Below are 19,795 nucleotides of genomic sequence, written 5' to 3'. Positions count from 1 at the left end.
GTTTGACATAATAGAAATTCTAACGATAAAATGATAATTACAAAGTTTCCTTAACAGTGTCAGTAGTTGAAGAAGATATATCGCTATGTTGTCCCTTCAGAATACAAAGTCAACGTTAGAATATATAGAACGGCCACACAATGGTTCACCTTGACAAATAAGAACCTGAAAATGGTTGTCAAGAAGATCGGTAAGCCGGTACTCTACCTATGCCTTGACGGGTTTTCAACTTACGTAAGATGTCGTAAACTATTCAGAATCGGAAGTTAAACCAATGCAGCCGAAATGTTTCCAGAAGCTAACCCTCGTCGAAAGCAATTTCTAATTTCTGGTAAAGAGGAACTCCCAATTGCTTAAGAAATGGAGAACTAATCTCGTTTGGAGACAGGGTATGAGAACTAAATACGAGACAGCATTTGTTTATTTTGTTATCGAATGACCTTCACCAGCCAACGACTCAACAAAAAATTCTCCATCTCGAATACACGCAAGTCAAAAGAAGTCTAAAGAAGTGGGTAATACTGTGATATCGTATACGTAACTATTCTGGCAGTGACCTTGAAACTGTACAATAAGATTACGTAACGACTGCACCGTGACACGTATACCGAGTATACCACATATCAAGTGCTAATCAACTTACATTGAACGCAAAGAAGCCCCGATTGCTGTCTGAATATCTAACGTTATATTAATACGTTATAGTAGATGGCATGTTTTCAATAATTCCAAGAAAATGACATACTCAATAATCATTTGAATGTTTCAATACGATATCTGATTCCCTAGAGATGCCGACATTTCAGTAAGATACTGCGTCATATATTTATATATTTAACGCTAACCTTAAACGATTCACGCAGTTTTAAGAAAAGCAAAAGCATTCGATTGGGAATCAACTGAGAAAACGACAATCTCTTAAAAAATTTATTTTACACACGGCACGGGTGTAACTATTTAAACATCTTTAATTATGTCATTAATTTGGAGGTAATTGAATTCTCAGTGAGAAACAACATCCCAGAAGGAAATTTTATTTGTGCTATATTTATACGCCTGAAACTCCCATCCATCACATTAATCGAATATCCCTCTCGGAAAGGCGACATTATTTTAACGGAAACGAATAAATTCACAGTCCGTGCAATCAAGGTGTGTTTCTGGAAGGAAATGGATGTGTTGTTATACGTGAATTTACTTAAAGTTTGCAGCAGCGAGAGATGTGTCAGCATCAAACAACCACGAAAACACGTGACTAAAGCAACATTCGTTATAAGCATGAAAGCGTAAATTTCATTAAGGGCAATGGTATAAGGTACGGAGGAGAAGTAAGGGAGACAATTCATGGTCGATTTCTTACAACATTGTCTTACGCCATTGCTCCCCAACAGATGAGTGGGCCGACTGTAGCATTTCCAAGTTCTTCACGTTTGCCTAGATATTTCAGAGGGAATAGAAGAAAACCAACACACACATCAACAGCTGCGAAGAATAGTAATCTACCGACAAACGTACATGCATCAGAGTTTGTTTCGTCACAGGCAGTGCTTACATCACAAGATTGCATGCAAGGTCATTAGGGTATATATGAATGCAAGATCCTGGCTATATTGCTTAAAGTCGAATATATCCTTTTATAATGTCATATTCACATTGTAATGATTTTATTTTATTCTGTATCAATAGAGATAGCTGAATGTTTAAATTTTGAACTTTGCCTTTAAACAATTTGCCATTTGTTTGGGTACAACATGCCGGTAAGGTTGGTGACTCAGGTGAGTAAATGATAGTCAATCTGATCGAGAGAGACTTGTTTTCTCTCTCTCTGTATTCTTTATGAAGATATTCCAAAACATATCAAAGGCCCTACCGTCGCGTTTCCTGTTTCTGTTCGTTCATCTCCTGTTTACAACAAAGGTAATACTCATGTCATAACTACGTAGCTGTTGACGCCAAATATATCTAACATAATATGAAGAAGAAACCTAATGCGCAAACTGTTGCCAATCAGCGCGTCTTCATTGCTAGTGTAGTGTACTTACCGTATTACTGCAACACTTTTCGTTTGGTTTGGTTAGGGATCTAGGCTTACGCATGTACTGATGTATTCCTTAATGCGCAATGCAGATAAAGTGTAATATTTGGTGTTTAAGTTTGTTTTATTGGGATGTTAAACACATGTTTATACCAATATCCTGCTTTGTGTCGTTTTACATGAAATTATTTCGCTACAGTTTAAAATGAACTATTTTGAAGCGAAAACATGTTTGTTACTTTAAAACCTTATTGAAATCAAATTTGATTGTTTATCTAGGTATTCAGTACTCTAAATTAGTGCATTAATGATTTAAATAGTCACAAAATAAATAGTTGGAATGAAAGACAGAGACCAAGAAACAAAATTAGCACCGATATATTTTTGGGAAGAACAGAGTAAAATGGGAAATTGGGGGGATGAACGTATATACACAGTATCAAATCAAGTACCGACTATATGATAGATTAGAATGGACAGGGGGTCTTATCTTTATATTATTATTTTACCAATATTTATTAACAAATGTTATACATAATAATCTTCAATCGGTGGCAATAACATAAATGATATTAAAAGCATACTCTTTATGAGGGAAAGAGTTCGTATACATGAAAGTAATATCGTAACCATGAATATGCTTTTCTTGAAGAACAATATGTTTTTTTACACTATGAGGATGCTACAGAACTGATGAATTCATAGCTAATATATAAAAACGCGTTAGAAGAAGAAGTTGATGTAATAGTACGAGACTTACGAAGATAAACCAAGTGTAGATAGTATCTAACTAATGTGTTTAGCGCATCACAAAGCGGTTCATAGTGAAAAATATTCAGCAGCTATATATAGAAGGAGGTAGGTATAGAGAGTAGGTATGTAGGTAGGAAGGTAGGTGGGTAGGTAGGTAGTAGGTAGGTAGGTAGGTGGGTAGGTAGGTAGTAGGTAGTAATGTAGGTAGGTAGGTAGGTAGTAGGTAGGAATGTAGGTAGGTAGGTAGTAGGTAGGAATGTAGGTAAGTAGGTAGGTAATAGGTAGGAATGTAGGTAGGTAGGTAGGTAAGAAATATGCTGCTAGACAGCATAGGACAGGGATCATGAAGAAAGGTAAGAAGTGAGTAAGTAGGGTAATAGGAAGTATAATAACTATAAGCAGTTGAATGATTGTGTAGTTAAAAGTCAAAGTTGGAAACGTTAGATACAGTGATATTATATTGTAAGGAGAACGAAGGTAAAGGAAGTAAGCGCAGGGAAAAGGATTCAGGTAAACTGCGTAGAGGGAAACGGTTGCGACATGGAGGAAGGTGACAAACTCCTTTGCACAGAAATTTACATGGCAATATTCTACAGGGTTTCTACAAATATCGACAACACATGCCGTAAAATGGACGTTCCAAATTCAAATTCAAACACATCAACACACGTGAGAAAAGTCTCGTGAGATTCAAAAGGACCAGTCACTATATTCCAGAAGCGTTAATGATATCGTGACTTCTGTAATATGTGATATCTGTGCTGATGATGTTTGTAATATAGTGATTGGCCCACTTGAAAATCACGCGACATTTTTGTCGTTCTAAAAATATACGACATCTTAATATCCGGATTAGGTTTCCGTTTTATAATATCCCGGGCTAATTTCCTTCTTTTCAAGCGAGGCCAAAACAGATGATTGGTCCGACGGTGAGATTTGCAGCTTCCGCAACATTACCTTGGAGAGGGAACACAACATTCAGTAAGGTCAGAGAAGACGAGAGGCTCGCAATGTTTAGCGACCGCAAAAGTCATGGCAACAAGTGGAATAAATAGTACGAGCATGACATATTAAGGTATCATCTCTAATATTTTGCTTTTACAAACAAATTTTACCCAATTGATCTTAATATGAAAGTTAAGATAAAGATATTTTTTCTTATGCATTAAATTACCTGAAACACAATGTCAAATAATTAATTCCTGAAAAGAAAATCATCTGTTAAAAATAGAAAACAACAGTTTTCAGTTATAATTAACACCGAATAAAATTGCTCTTAATGAAATCATATATTAATTTATTTCAATATTAATTTGATCCGTAATTATTTGATTATGTTAAAATATTATTCTTAAGTAGCACTGAATAAAAATTAAATTTGTTAAAGTATAATGATACGATTTTACTTTGTTTCTATTGATATATGAAAGAAGAAAGGCAACATTAAACGATACTGATCTCTACATAGTAATTTCTATATCAATATTGATAATGTATTGTCCCTTACGTATTGAATGCGATATAGTTACAACTTACTGGTACTGCGCCCACATACCGGATGTAGTCTTACTTATTACCGAAAATTGTCTTTGTCTCGACACATATAGAAATCAAACAAGCGAACTATACTGCCACTTATCGGATGTAGTAATTATAAAACCATATACAGAAAGTCGTCATTTTCTCGGAACATATCGAGTTTTGTCGTACTCTACTGCAGCCTACCGGATGTAGTAATTATAATTCAACAAACCGGAAGTAATAATTGATTTCAAGCACACTTAGATTTAATAGTGGTCGGAAATCGATCTACCGGATGTAGTAATTATAATTTCGGAAGTTTTCATTGTCTCGAAGTCCGGGAATTGATAGCCATACAGTGTTACTCCGTATATCATTATGATACCACATACCGGACGTTACTATTGTTTCGGTAATGACAGACAACTAGTATCGTACAGCTGTTTCTAAGAAGTAAGCAATACGTTTTTTATTCCTATCTTTCCATCTTCTGTTATCAATTTTGAAACCGTAACTGAAAGGAACAGCGTTCGTGAAATACGACCATTGATTAATAATAAAATAATGTCATTAGTGAAATCTCAATACATGATTAATATGTAAATTTACAATAAGTATACAGCATATACAGTATAATGATATCTCTCCTTTTTATCCACACAAGTCTTTCATGAATGATCCGTTTTTGACAATTCAACGGCGAAGTATTTGAAGAATTTGAAAACGAACTCGTTATGAAAACAGAACAACAGCCCCTTTCTTATTGACGAGAAATTAAATACAGTTCACCGTGTATACATATTTTTTTTAACTAATTAAAGTCAGCACGTATAAAAGAAATTGTCTCTGAATAGTAACTTTTATCTGATGTTGAATCGGAATGAGAAATAGAACATAAATTAGATATCTTACCTGTGTCACCAGCACAGAACGCTCGTAGAGGAAGATCGGGTTTGTATGTTATGTTACCAAAATCTTTTCTAATAGTGTTGTCATTGATGTCACAGTTACACCTGTCTTCTGGGCCTCCAGCGCAGCTGTGATCCATTCCGCATGCGCACATGTGGCTTCCGGGTTCTCCACCTGGGAAGTAGCTGGCGGCGGCGGAAGCGTCGTAAGACCTGTGACTAGTTCTGTTGATGAAGTAGGTGGTATAACTCGGATATAACTGGGAGCTGTATGGGTTGTGGATGACTGCGCCCTTACATTCCCACTCCACGTACTGAGAACAATTAGCCGACGCATCAACCATCATGGCCGCTTCCGCAAACGGCATGTACGGATTTCCGTTACCATATTCGGGAATAATCCTATACGACCCAGCGCCCTCGTAACCGCTCACAAAGTGGGTGCGCATCTCGCTATGTTCTGGAAAAGATGAAAAAAGTCACCTTCCTTAAAAATGTACATTTTATGATCATGTCATCTTCATTCGAATTATAATGAATAGTTAAGCTAACAGAGGTATCATCCTTACCCACATATTTCTCAGATAGATGACGATCCAACTAACTTAGCTCTAATCCCCCATCTTCGTTTTTAGAAGTTTCATCATAAACATATTGAACCTCGCCGTCGCAAGTTTACTAATTCCAAGTATAAGGACTTCAAATCTATAGTTTGCATCAATCACTTAAGGTTTGTAAATGCTTTGGTGAATTTATAATCATTCGTTGTTTTTACTTTTTAGAATATATTCGCCGCATTTGAAAAGGTACAACACTTGACATATCTCAATAGAATAGGAAGTATATTTTACTTGTGGTTTTATGTTTCGAAATGCAAACAAGACCTCCTATTTAAGATCGAGAAAGCGACGGCAATGTATGAACAAAAAGAGAAATTATCTATAGAGAATGGAAAAAATATAAAAAAAAATGAGAACAATAATCACAGTGTACAATGTATATCCATATGAATACTAAGTATATGTAGGTATGTATTTAATTAGATAATTTATAATTTCGTTATGCCTTGAAAATTATAATATTAACTGGCACATAAAATATTTAAAGGATATCTACAGTATTTTGCGCAGTAAATTCTGAACGTTGATAAACTTCGACGAAGAGCCTTGAACTTGTTGATTCCTGTAAAAGCCCGTGAAAGAATTTGCAGGCTATATATATATATATATATATATATATTTTGTTTTTACATTTTTGTCACTATTCTTTCAGGGAAGTATGAAGTACATTAATGATGTGTTCAGGACAGTCATATATACCAAGGATTGTGACCCCGACGCCATTCTCCAGTTCCATATCACAGAACACTTCATAACCGATATCCTCTTCTCCAGGTTCAACGTCTGACAGGCGTATTTCAACAAAGGTTGAGTCAATTAGCCCCCGAACAGCAAGATCGCTGCAGTGTCTCGCTGGAAAGAATTAACACGGTCTTTTACATAAACCAATTATCACACAAAATGCTAAGTAGCTGAAGGATTATTCTTAAGAGAAGTAATATTTTGTGAGAACATCACAACAGAGGACTGCAAATATAATTTGGTACAAAATAGGTGTAAAGACTAGATTATATGTATAAATGCAATAAAACAAATGCTGTGTTAAAAGAGTCTTTGGGTTAAGTTTAGAAATGTTATGTTAGATCATTATAGATAATACACGTTGCTTATTGTTTAAACATGTTTCTAAATCTACCGGTAAGGTAGTTCTAATTTGTCAGTGATTATTTTTTGGCCGGTTTTATAAACCGATATCTTAACAAGACGTAAACGTCAGACCCTTTTATCTCCTAATGGAGGAAGTGATATTAAGACAGAAAAACGCACTAGATTAGCACCACCCAAAAATAAATTTAATTAAAATAATTAACGTAAGCGAGTGTGTCCTTAAGATTTATCAGCAACCCTATAGACTCTCTTCTTTCAGATTTATTAATTAATTTCAGCCTGAATATATCTAGATCACATCGATGATCAGTTTCACTTTATAGAGAAATATGTGTTATCAAAACAAAGTGCTACTGTTTCATTTTGTCTTGATAAATACAGTTAGCATATTGGATTATCATTGAGATATTATTTGACAGGATTAGAAGATCTAAAACATATCAATTAAACAAACCGAATGGCCGGCATGCATAAGTGTGGCAAGCTTCTGAGGACACATTGCTGTTGAGACAAGGTGCTGTCAGATTGCCATATGAGGTCTCGTTACACAAACGAGATCTCTCCCTCACACCACCACCACACGTCGTAGAACACATGCTCCAAGAGGACCAATCCATCCATTCTCCCGGAACTGAAATCCAATAAACAGTAAAGTTACGAAATATTTTTGATGTATTGAGGTGTTTAACGAAATCATATTTAAATTGTTAATTAAGATTAATTTCTTCCTTAAGAAATAAAAACGAACTTGTCTTTCATTATTTATTAAAGATATGTTTATAACTTTCGATGCTCGCGAAAATGGCCTACATTTCTCTGAATATTGAAGTCACATGGATTTCTTTATTTCCCTCAGAAAAAAAATCTTTAAATGAAAAATACATACACAGGTATATAAATATTAATATAATATTATATTTCGAACTTTAAAAATACCTTTTCGGACATTTCATTTTTAGATTAAACATCTATTTTAACAGCTTTTCAATAGGAATGCTTTAATGTTCATGGTTACAATGAAATACTATATTAAAATTTCATTAAACGAGGTTTTGAGAGTGTAATTGAAATAATGTCTCCGAATCATTTCATCTTTTTTTCTTTTTGCATGGGATCATCTGTAATTTCGAGTTTTCTATTTTACTATAAGTTGATTTATTAAATTGTATCCTATCGACAAAACATTAACACGGTATTGTTACTGCCTCATAATATATTTACTTTGTCAGCTATAATAAGACGTGCCATTAGTAGAGAGGGTTATCTTATGTCCTAAACAGACCATAGAGTTTACATTTAATATTGATGTGTTAATCATCATTACATCAATCATAAATGCAATGTGAATAATACTTCCTCTGGTTTCCTCTGCCTCCTACACCCGCCGTTAGACGGACAGATGTCAAGTGTACAGTCAGAGCGTACTACTTTTTAAAAAAAAAACCACGTGGAACCCTCAGAAACCACTTGGGGTATTGACCAATCACATCGGCGATGAAACAAAACCTACCGTGCATTATTATATACTTATATTAATATATTGCATAACAATCCCAAACTTCTCACTTTTTGTTAGTCCGAAGGATTCCGACTATCTAACATCGATTTTGTTTTTGTCTTGGTCGAGAACGATAGTAAGAATTCCTATCTATGTAAAAACGCCAGATTCTGGCGATCCCAGCACAGGTCGAAACCCAGGCAATGTTGTATATAGATTTCAATAATGCGATAGTAATAAGTCATACGTCGATGGAAAGATAAATAGTTTTTCTACTGACTTGCGTGTGTGTCAAAATTGTTAAATGTTGTAAACTAAGTATTTTCTCTCATTTCTCCAAACAACTTACCTTCCAGCATATTGACAATTGCCGCCACTATGAGGGGTATAGAGTTGTGACAGTAAGTAAACCTACCGTAAAGTAAACTCCCGCGAGATTGACAGTGGTACATTACAAGAGCAACTCCAAAACGATTCCGCTTAGTGGTTGGCATTGTAAATATGCTGGAGGGTAAAGTTATTTGGAGAGTGGAAATACTTTGATTACAACATTTAACTGCTTTGACACACATGCAAGTCGGAGGGAAAATATTTATCTTTCCATCGATGTTTCATTTATAACTACCGCGCTGACGTAAACTATATAAAGCATAGCCTGAATGCCAACCCTTATCGGGGTCGGTAGAATTTTTCATATAGGAAGGAATTGTCCGCAACCAAAACAAAAATTTTATCGCGGATAGATAGTCGCATCCCTTCGGACTAGTTTGTGTTTGACGCCATTTCATGAGGGATATTAAGTCCTAATACCACATACCACAATTTCAGAACAAAAGGAACCATAAAATGAGAAACGTCAGTGTGTTGTTTTAATTCGGCAGAACAAGATTTCGTGAATAACATATTAATCTAGGAAAGAAAAAAACAAATGACGGTAGCCCAGTTAGGTCAAACGTGCGGCTTTTCAATTGTTTTAAAAATAGCACCAGCTTAATCGGGAAATTTTACACTAGATAAAATCATTAACTAATCAACTGTGCAAAAAAAGAAATTTGAGACAAAATTAGTGGTGGTTTGGGATGAACAAAGATCAATATAAGTAAGGAGGAGGTGACGTCACTGCCGATTTATTTGGTCAATTACAGAGAATAGTTAATGACACCAAGAGGTGTCGAAGAATCCCGTGTCCCCATCTGTTACGCTCTGGCTCCAAACAAGACAGTCCGGCACATTGTCTAACGTCTAGTGTCAGAGGAAATACAAACCAGAATAATTACGGCATTGTGTTCTCTCAATCCGACTTTTAACTTCATACTTTTTCGATGTCGACAGTGTAAATACAGAAATACAAAAGTGACAATGAGCCGGCAAAAGGGCCAACTACTGTCAGATTTACATCATACATCAGCATTTTAACAGCAAATATCAAAGCCGAGTTAATGTGCATAGCAAAGCGTGAAAGCAAGAAATTGGGAACCAGATAGAAATTTGGATCGAAGACATCATATGAGGGTGCACGGAGGTATTACATTGAACAGTAGGAGGATAATGAGGCTACAAGTTTAATATAAAGGAAAACAAAATATTAACATGTCACCGCACAAAACACGGCGATGAAAAATATCTGAAAAACAAAATCGAAATATTTCATGAATATTTAAATCTTAATGTAATTATTTACAATTTATTTGCTATATTTTGTAGGTTACCCACTCAAAAACAGGTACGAAATAATAAGCCAATGTGCAAAATGCAAGAAAACCAAACAAAACGTACTGATTTAATCACGTTATTGAACTAATTATTTTACTTGCTTTTGAAAAATATCGAATCTTCTTAGCTAATATTGCATAAGTGTCAACAATCAAGCGTTTTTCTGATTCAGATCAAACATCAAACCTTACTCGGACACAAGTTCGTTGAACAAATTTGATCCTCGTTATCAACTCCTTGACATGGATTGCCGCCATAATATGGACCATCACATGTCCGGTTCCGGTTTTGCAGTCCTCCGCCACAGGTGACGCTACATTCGCCCCAATCGCTCCAGCTCAGCCAGATACCATTGACTGTAAAGGAAATAACACAACCGTGATACATGTAATGATGCTAGCCTATAGCCAGATCAATTAGATTCTACATAGTTAGCATTTAAATATGTTTTGACTCTTTAGTTAGTGGTATTACCGCAATGGTGCACGTTAGATGACATACTTCAGGAGATGCCCTTACAAACCACGAGACTGACTTGATATGAGGTACTCTTTTTTGAGGAGTCTTTTATGTATCTGTTTACAGTATTTGTATCAATACTTATGGAACTCTTTAGTTAGTGGTATTACCGCAATGGTGCACGTTAGATGATATTAAATGAGAAAGCTAATTCATCACTCATGATTGGACGGATAGCGCCTGAATAAACTGTGTGTACATACTTCAGGATATGCCCTTACAAACCACGAGACTGACTTGATATGAGGTACTCTTTTTTGAGGAGTCTTTTATGTATCTGTTTACAGTATTTGTATCAATACTTATGGAACTGAGTGTTTCAGTCTTGTCTGGTGCAAAGTTTATCAATACGTATTGGGGAAAAGGTGTATTGCAGTCGTGCATCTGATTGTAGGTGAGTCAAATACATGTGCGGAAAGTTATTTGTATTACAGCCTTTTATATGATTGCAGGCGTTTTAATAATCACGTGGACCGTTGAAAGTTTTGAGTATTATGTCTAGTTTTAGGCGTATCAATACTTTCGCGAACAGTTGTGTGTTACAGGGTCGTACATTCCGTGTCTCTCTAAGATTACACACTATATAGATATTTTGTTGATCATGACTGGAGAACATGTATATTGAAACTCTGTTTATTAAGTGATTTTTCGTACATGTCATGTTGTAAGTGTATCAATGCTTACTAGGACAGTTGTGCATGTTACAATCACGTGTCTGGTTGTATTCGCCCACACAATCAGCACCACCGTACAGTGGGTCATTACACTGACGTGTCCGTATCTGGCTCCCTCCTCCACACGTGGTACTGCATGGACCCCACATAGTCCACTCCAGAAAGAAACCGTCGACTGTAATGTATATCACTTTAAGAACGGCGGCATATAACTTATTTTCATACAGAAATTCAACAAAGTTGATTACATTTTTACAATTAAAATAATAAAAAGCAAAAGCCCATTTATTTTTATTCATTAATTTAAATTGATATAATAATACAGAATTAATACGAACAAATTACATTAATTGTAGCAGTAACAGTTGAAAATCATTACAGATACATCGATAAGTTTTTATATCAAAGTTGTCAAAATGTCTTTATATGAAATATTTAAATACTTCTCTATTTAAACATATCGTAAATATGATGATATGATTATCAAACACTTTCGATTTTAAATCTCAGTTTTATCAACATAAGGCACATTATTTCAGATTGGATGTCAATGTCAATTAAAAAGTTTAGAAACAATTAATCCAATTAGTCAATATACTTTAATACTATCGATACAAATATTTCTTTTCATTCCATTAATTATCTGGAAAAAAGTAATCATAATACATAAATATCAATGGTTAGATAATAGTCAAACTTACTTTAAAATGAAATTATTACAATAGAGACAATAGAGTATTTGATTTACAAAATTCTTTATCTGTTAAAGAATATATATTTTTATAATTACATTCTACATTAAAAAAAAGAGCCAAACAAGGCTACTAGTACCACTTACTAACTACCCGTGGTAATAGTTTCCTCAGTGGCCATTACAAAAGGAAAAATACGATGAAGGAGGCATATCATGGATGTTAGTAGTGAAGATGTTTGTGCAGCGTATGAGGAGTGTGAACAACCAGAGTGATTTAAGTATGGTAATAGGGGAAAATGCAGTGCCAGTATGATAATTGGAGGCAAGGACATAAGTTCGGGAAAGAGTCGTGCACATGAACGGATATATGTGCAAAACCCCATCCCAACATTCCAAAGCTTTGAAGAGCATATAAATCTGAAAAAAGAAGAAAACAAAAGTGGAATCCATCGGTTCTGACCAGGGCAGTTTTGTGTGTTACAGTCCTGGTAGTCGACCCAGGGATCGGAACAGTTAGCACCACCATAGTAGGGACCGTCACAGTCTCTGTAACGGTAACGACCGCCTCCGCCGCATGTCACATTGCACTGGCCCCACTCCATCCATGCCATAAACACACCATCAACTGATACAAAACCATCATTAAAGTGAAAAACAGTTATACAAGTTCATGAATAATGATAGGTAGTTTCTATGGCGATGCGGAAACCGCTGCAAATGTTATACAATTATATAAAGATATTTTAAAGGCAGTTATTCCTTACTGATTTAAGATTTTTTTTTAGTTTTGTAATGTTTCGCGGATGTTCCACAAATACCTTTAAGAGACAAATATATAAGTAATTATTGAGAAGTATACACATACAGCGAATCCAACTTACTCGGGCATTCCTGTGTGTTACACTCGGTGTTGTCCTCATATTTGCCTTCACAGTCCGCTCCACCATGAAAAGGTCCATCACATGATCTATTTCGCCACTTTTCTCCACCACCGCACGTGACGTTACACGAAAACCAGTCTGACCAATCGGTAAAGATGCCGTCGACTGTGAATATTTCGAAAATATATGATCATTGCATTATGATGTAATGAAATATGTCAATGCTTAAACTGGTTTAGTTTTAAAATAAAATTATTATCGGAACGAAATATAATAATTCTCACATACTTCATATGGTGATCCCAAGGTAAACAGAGCTGGGATAAAACTATCCCACACATTGATAAATGTTCATAAACGTGTAAAGACACATGTCCCAGATTTCAGATATACTGTTATGAAAACTAGGATGCAGGAAGTATCTTGTGGTATTCGTATAAAGTAAAATGCTTACTTGGACACTCCTGCATATTGCAGTCTCTGGAACTCTCATAGTCGTCCAGACAGTCTGTCCCGCCATGATAGGGACCGTCGCACGTGCGATTACGCCACTGGATGCCACCTCCACAAGTTACGTTACAATGATACCAGTCACTCCAGGATGTGAAAACGCCGTCCACTGAAACACCGTAGGCGTCAGGAATGAAGAAAACGACAGAATAATGATAAAATATTCGCTGTAAGAAATGTTGAATGCTAAGAACACCACTCAAGTATAAACTGATCACATCTAAGGAAAGAAAAGCCATTACCCCCTTCCTGCAAGGGTTATCATTCCGCAGAGCTCATAACCTGTAAAGATGAAGATTAGTTTAACACCGATTGCTTTGGAAACATACCATTGTTTCATTTACACACCTTACTGGCTATACAGTTCGTAATATAAAGTTAGTTATAATATTTATTGTATCGAAAACATTCACCAATACAGATTTGTTTCCTTTATAAAATAATAGTTGTAAAATATTACTTACGAAATAAAACACAATAAGAAAATGTATTTGACACAAAAGTACCTACCTGGACAGAAGTGAGTGCTGCAGTCTTTGGTTTCTTGGTCCGGGCCGGTACAGTTCGGTCCCCCGTAGAACGGTCCATATTCATCTCGGTACCGCGAGTGGTTTCCTCCACCACAGGTCACGCTACATTCATCCCAGTCAGACCAGTCCAGCCAGATACAGTCGACTACATGACAGATAACATAGGTATGAGTAAACACCTATGTCTATAAGGTAACTGAGAAACAGACTAGTCTGTGCTAACGTGGTTGTGTCATTGGGCAGGAAATTTCACATTTAATGCCTTGCATGACATGCAACGGGTCTTCTGTATGTCACACGCTACTATAAGAAGACTCAAAATGGCTATGACCGTTCAATGGGTGATACCTCTCAAAACAACCAATCGACAACATGTAACTTATACACCTGCATTCCAGGTACTCGTGCAGATGCATGTAGTCATAATAACCCTACCTTTGTATCTCTGCTTATTTTGTTTCATACATACGCGTTAAGATTTAATACCAGGTAAAACGCACATAATTTTACTCATGGTTTCTAGAAGGACGAAACAACTGTATGGCACAGTTTGCTTCATTTTGCAGCTCTGATTCTAAATTTGATTGGTATTAAATGCACTATTCACTGTGTATTTTATACAACCTTTTTTCTACAGAAGACTTATTCGACGGTGTATAAACAAATATGTTACACTTTGTACATTTGTAGTAAGAAGTCAGTATCTTATACATACTTGGACATTCTTGCTCGTTGCAGACCTGGAAATCGTCATTACTGCCTTGACAATCCTCGCCGCCATAGAAAGGGCCATGACAATCACGTGACCGCATTTGTTCTCCGCCTCCGCACGTGACATTGCACATGCCCCAGTTTCCCCAACTCTCCCAAACACCGGCAACTGACAAAGTACAATTTAAGGATTTACCTGTTTGATCTATCTAGCACCAAGTTTATGGCTGAATATTTGATATTTCCAATTTGTGCCTTATCAAATATTGAATTAGAAATAGGCTGACAAATACTTTTTGTATGAAATACTATAACATGATATCTCAATGCAATTTTCATATATACATCAATTCAAAATTTGCTGACTATCTAAACCATACTTTAACGATAGTCACTGCTCCCAGAATGTGTTTGTAAGTTTATAGATAATGTAATAAGGCAATGGAATGAATTATGTTCACCAACCTCTTTCCATTTGTCCTATATAAAGATTATGAGGTGACAGTCAGGCACCAGTCACACTGATGCATAATTTAATTAATTTTTCTCACCTGGACATGGCCTCGGGTAGCAGTCCTGACTGCTATTTGTAGGTCCACTACAGTTTGCCCCTCCGTAAAAGGGGCCGATACAGCCCCTGTCACGCCATTGTGTGCCATTAGCGCAAGTGACGCTGCACTCTCCCCAAGTGCCCCACAATTCCCATACACCGTCAACTGTAGAAAATCAGTTAACATAACATAAGATAGTAAATACATTAATATGGTCGTATTAAGTTCTTTTTCAATCAGTAGCATTGCAAATCTTTTACCCATTGACAATATTCTTGCAATCGACAAAAAATAAACATTTTTAACACCAATATCTAATTTCAATACTTATCAATAAGTTTTTAACTCATTGGGTACATCGTAGATTCAGAGTTATAACACTTACTGGGACATTCATGGGAATTACACCCTTCGGTCTGGTTGTATTGTCCTTCACACAGTTTTCCGCCGTACATAGTTCCCACACATTCCCGTTCTCGGGTTCGATTGCCACCTCCACATGTGAGACTACACTCAGACCAGTCCATCCACTCCGTGAAGTTACCGTCGACTGAAAGCATTGATAGCAATTAGAAAAAAAGAGAAAAGCCGTATAAAGTACGACCCGATAATTACTTGGTTCCGTTTAAACGTTATTAGTGAATAGATTCGGCATTAAGTACTCCGAACAGCAAAAAATATATTGAAATGTAAGGAAATTAGTGAACAGTCGAGAAGACTAGAATATTTAAAGTATAATATCATTAAAACACAACAACGGAGGACTATAAAACTACATAATATTATAGTTATTTAGAGAGATACTCTACTTCTAAATCAGGTCATGAATTAGAAAAGGAAGAGAGTTGAAGAAGGGATATTTAGAGATTTCATAGCATTTAAAGTCTAAAAGAAGAAGCACTATCATGCAAAAGATAATGTAAGATAATGTAAAATAATGTAAAATAATGTAAGATAATGTAAGATAATGTAAGATAATGTAAAAGTTGAAAATATTTAAAAAACAAAATCTGTAAGAGAGTCTAAAAAATATATATAAACTTACATAGCAAAATTTGATAAGAGATAAGAATTTAATTACTCTCTGTGATTTGATTAAGCTATCGGCTGGAAAATGGGAAGTAAATAAATTCTTTCCTTTTTTGTGATGTTTCATGTGTAGAATATTAAGAATTGTGTCATTAAGTAGTCATAAATATAAACGAATTAAATAAACTTTTTCTAAAATATTGGTATGGTTTTATCTGTAAATATTGACAGTTGGTGTGGATTCGTCTATAAGAAGAGATGGTTGGTGTGGAATTTCCTATAAATACAAATGCTTGGTATAGGTTTTCATAGAGATAAAGCCTGTTGGTATTAGTTGGTTGAATAATACAGACAATTAGTTAGGGTTTTGTCTATAAAAGGAAGCGGTCAGTTTGTATGAGTTTTCCTATAATTTTCAACGATTGGTATGGGTTTCTTATAAGTAAAGACAAGTGGTTTGGTTGTTCCTCTATAAATATGGACGGTTTGTATGAGGTTTTCTTGTAAATATGGACCGTTTCAATGGATAACCGTTGTCGACCGTTGAAAGGCCATACAAGTGAACTTAACACCCGTTAAGATAATAAGATAAATGTATTCTTATCAATATGAAATGCTGCTTTTGGTTGTCCTATAGACCTATGTGATCTTATAAGGGTTTAGGATGACACAGAGATGTACAGCACCAGGACATGGTCGTAAGTTACAGTCCCCAACGTCAGTCCACGACCCGGAACAGTTCAATCCACCATTGTACGGCCCGTCACATGTTCGTTCACGCAGACGCAGTCCGTCTCCACAGCTCTCGGAACATGCACCCCACTCCATCCATTCGTTGAATAGACCATCAACTAAAAGCAGGATATATACTGAACAATGATATAACGAAACAATTTTTATGCTTTACACTTGATAATCCGCACTGAACTCTTCGATTCGTGACCGCAAAATCAAATCAGGGAGACTAAATGTATCACTAGGAAAGTAGATGAGCCTGAGAAATCAAATATTTTCACAATCATACGAAGAAATCGAAAATTTCTGTTTTGTGGTGGTATAAGATCGTATTTAAATCATTTTGCGACACGTGGACAGTTCAGTCGGTAATGTTGTGTAAAGTGGAGTTGTGAACTGTGTCTTTATAATTACACAGTGATAGCTTAGTACAGTATATGTCTTGTGGTACTAGGGACATGGACTATGCAACGCGTGTTTATACATTTTGTTACAAAGCATCCGAAGCAAACTACGGGTCACTATGTTCTAAACAAGCGGATATAAACCTGCAATTAAATTATAATTCTAACTGACGAGCTATGTCAGGTTAACTTGGAAACAAACCATACTGATCTATCTATCTCGTCACATTCTGAAAAATATTAACAAAGCATACTTTAACAATAGGTAACAACAGTAACAATAATGATCACTATTAAGTACTTGATGCAAGTTATGATAATATGTCACATACTTATATAACAGCATTTGGCTCTGATTGACCATTAAAGAGTACAGTTTATCAAGGAATTAATATGATGCTTAAAGTTTTTATTTTAAGTTCTTTTTTGTTTAAATCTAATGATATATGGTAGTTACATGTTTATATATTTCATGTGGATTTTAAAACTTTATCACAATAATAGATGACATAGTTATTCTTACTGGGGCAGTCTTGCTCATTACATGGAGCAAACTCTTCTGGCGGTCCGGTACAATTGGACCCACCATGCGCACCAAAGGAACAAATACGATAGCGGTATTTGGTTCCGCCTCCACATGTTTGGGTACATACGTCCCACATCGACCACAAACTCCAGTCCCCGTCCACTGAAACATAGGAACCGCAAATTAAATACAAATTTCAATCGTTTGCCTTTAGAAAAGATATCATAGTCCCTCAATCATATTTCAACGGAGTTAAAATAGATGACATATTTCCATTCTATTTTCACTCTCCCGTTTCGTTTTAGGTAAACCAGGTGGAAGTATATCAACCTTTACACATCCATTTGGTAAAGCGTATGAATACACTTCAGGCGGTCAAGGTGAGACGTTTACGAAAACTAATCCTGGTAGATAAAAATCTAATATTTATAGTCTATGATCCATTAGCCTATATATCAATATTATGCCAAACTGGAGTATGTGAACCTGTATACCTCAACTGACAGTGATTCAGCTTGTCTAAATCTAGATATCTTTCATGTAAACAACACTGGACACCGGTCGTTTTCGGTATCAATATACTGATATATTCGAGGTCGTTCTATGTAAACTAACGGGCGCCATTTCATATCAACTATATATCCCATCTGGTTATAGTTTATTGTTGAAGTATACACGATTTTGGATTGAGTTATCTAGTCAATGAGGTGTAGATTTTCGTATAAATTACCTGGACAGGGTTCGATGTTACAGTTTCTGACCTCTGAATCGTCACCTTGACAATCCAGACCCCCAAAGTAGGGACCAAAGCAAGTCCTGCTTCTAACCTCTTGGGCGCCACCACAGCTCACTGGGCATTGAGACCAACCCGTCCATGATGTATAGATACCGTCCACTGCGAAAGATTGAGAAACACAGTAAGTATAACTATGTAGCCGAGGAAGTAGTGAGGATATTGTCGTTCAACGAAAGAGACCAGACAAGTGTGAAAAAGGTCAAATTGTTAACATATTTCAATAGTTACAGTTTGAAGTAAGGTAAGACGCGTTTTCGTTATAGTTTGATAACTAATGGCACAGGATGTCAACAGACTGAATTTGATAAAGAATATGGAAAATGTTTGCTGCACTGATTGTGATTTTAAAGTGTGATATAAAGACATTTGAAATTTTCTATGCTGTTTATTTGTCGCTAACTATCTATTCTGTTTCTTTTTGCGATGTGAAGCTGGATCTATTTGATGCCCGCTTATATGCTAGTTTTTACTTTTTGTTCATTGATCTCATTTGAAGGCATTATATCATTTATATTGATCAAGATTTACATGTCGTATGTCATCGAATAAACAGAAGAAAGTTACTCTTCCGGAACACCTGGTCTTATTCTCCTTCGGTTTTTTCAGGAGTCTCTGTGTATTGTTCATAATTTCCATTGTTTTGTAGATTTTGAGTTTGTTGTCTGTTGATATTCGTTTTTACATAAAGAAACATTTGGTGTTAGATAACATTAGCTAGCATATTGTAAACTTAATTTAGCGCAATGACTTCATCTCGAAAAGCTCAATATAAGATAAGCACTTAAACTTGTACATTTAACGTTAATAGTTATTCATATTGAACGTTAGCTGTTCCATGACATACCTGGACAGTTTGCTTGGAAACATCTATCAGATTCTTGCCAATCTCCAGTACAGTTTTTTCCACCGTCTGAAGGACCGTCACACTGACGTTCTCGATATTTAGTTCCAAATCCACAGGTGACGTCACATGCTGACCATGTAGCCCATGGCAGCCATACGCCATCAGCTATAAATTACAACTAACACACTTCCGGTGGCTGCATCTTCTATTTAACATGCCAGTCCAAATTTCCTTGT

The 19,795-nt window shown here is 35.8% G+C and overlaps 1 protein-coding gene across 1 annotated transcript in view; it reads right to left on the bottom strand.

Annotated features, from left to right (window-relative positions):
* Nucleotides 1–1,834: 1,834 nt before the first annotated feature.
* Nucleotides 1,835–19,795, bottom strand: part of LOC132560928 (SCO-spondin-like) — a 34,112-nt gene continuing 16,151 nt past the window's right edge. Inside the window, exons 17-33 of the mRNA XM_060225634.1 lie at nt 19,560–19,724; nt 18,650–18,814; nt 17,917–18,081; nt 16,941–17,105; nt 15,611–15,775; nt 15,226–15,390; nt 14,679–14,843; nt 13,944–14,108; nt 13,378–13,542; nt 12,924–13,088; nt 12,503–12,667; nt 11,359–11,523; nt 10,347–10,511; nt 7,399–7,575; nt 6,537–6,689; nt 5,222–5,677; nt 1,835–1,902 (exon numbers count right to left, since the gene is read on the bottom strand). Of these exons, the coding sequence (XP_060081617.1) occupies nt 1,835–1,902; nt 5,222–5,677; nt 6,537–6,689; nt 7,399–7,575; nt 10,347–10,511; nt 11,359–11,523; nt 12,503–12,667; nt 12,924–13,088; nt 13,378–13,542; nt 13,944–14,108; nt 14,679–14,843; nt 15,226–15,390; nt 15,611–15,775; nt 16,941–17,105; nt 17,917–18,081; nt 18,650–18,814; nt 19,560–19,724 (2,999 nt within the window). The remainder of the gene's footprint in view (nt 1,903–5,221; nt 5,678–6,536; nt 6,690–7,398; nt 7,576–10,346; nt 10,512–11,358; nt 11,524–12,502; nt 12,668–12,923; nt 13,089–13,377; nt 13,543–13,943; nt 14,109–14,678; nt 14,844–15,225; nt 15,391–15,610; nt 15,776–16,940; nt 17,106–17,916; nt 18,082–18,649; nt 18,815–19,559; nt 19,725–19,795) is intronic.

The sequence above is a fragment of the Ylistrum balloti genome, unplaced genomic scaffold, assembly GCF_031769215.1.
Source record: "Ylistrum balloti isolate Yb309-2 unplaced genomic scaffold, AGI_CSIRO_Ybal_v1 Utg369668, whole genome shotgun sequence".
NCBI lineage: Eukaryota > Metazoa > Mollusca > Bivalvia > Pectinida > Pectinidae > Ylistrum > Ylistrum balloti.
This window is presented reverse-complemented; position numbering and strand designations above follow the sequence as displayed.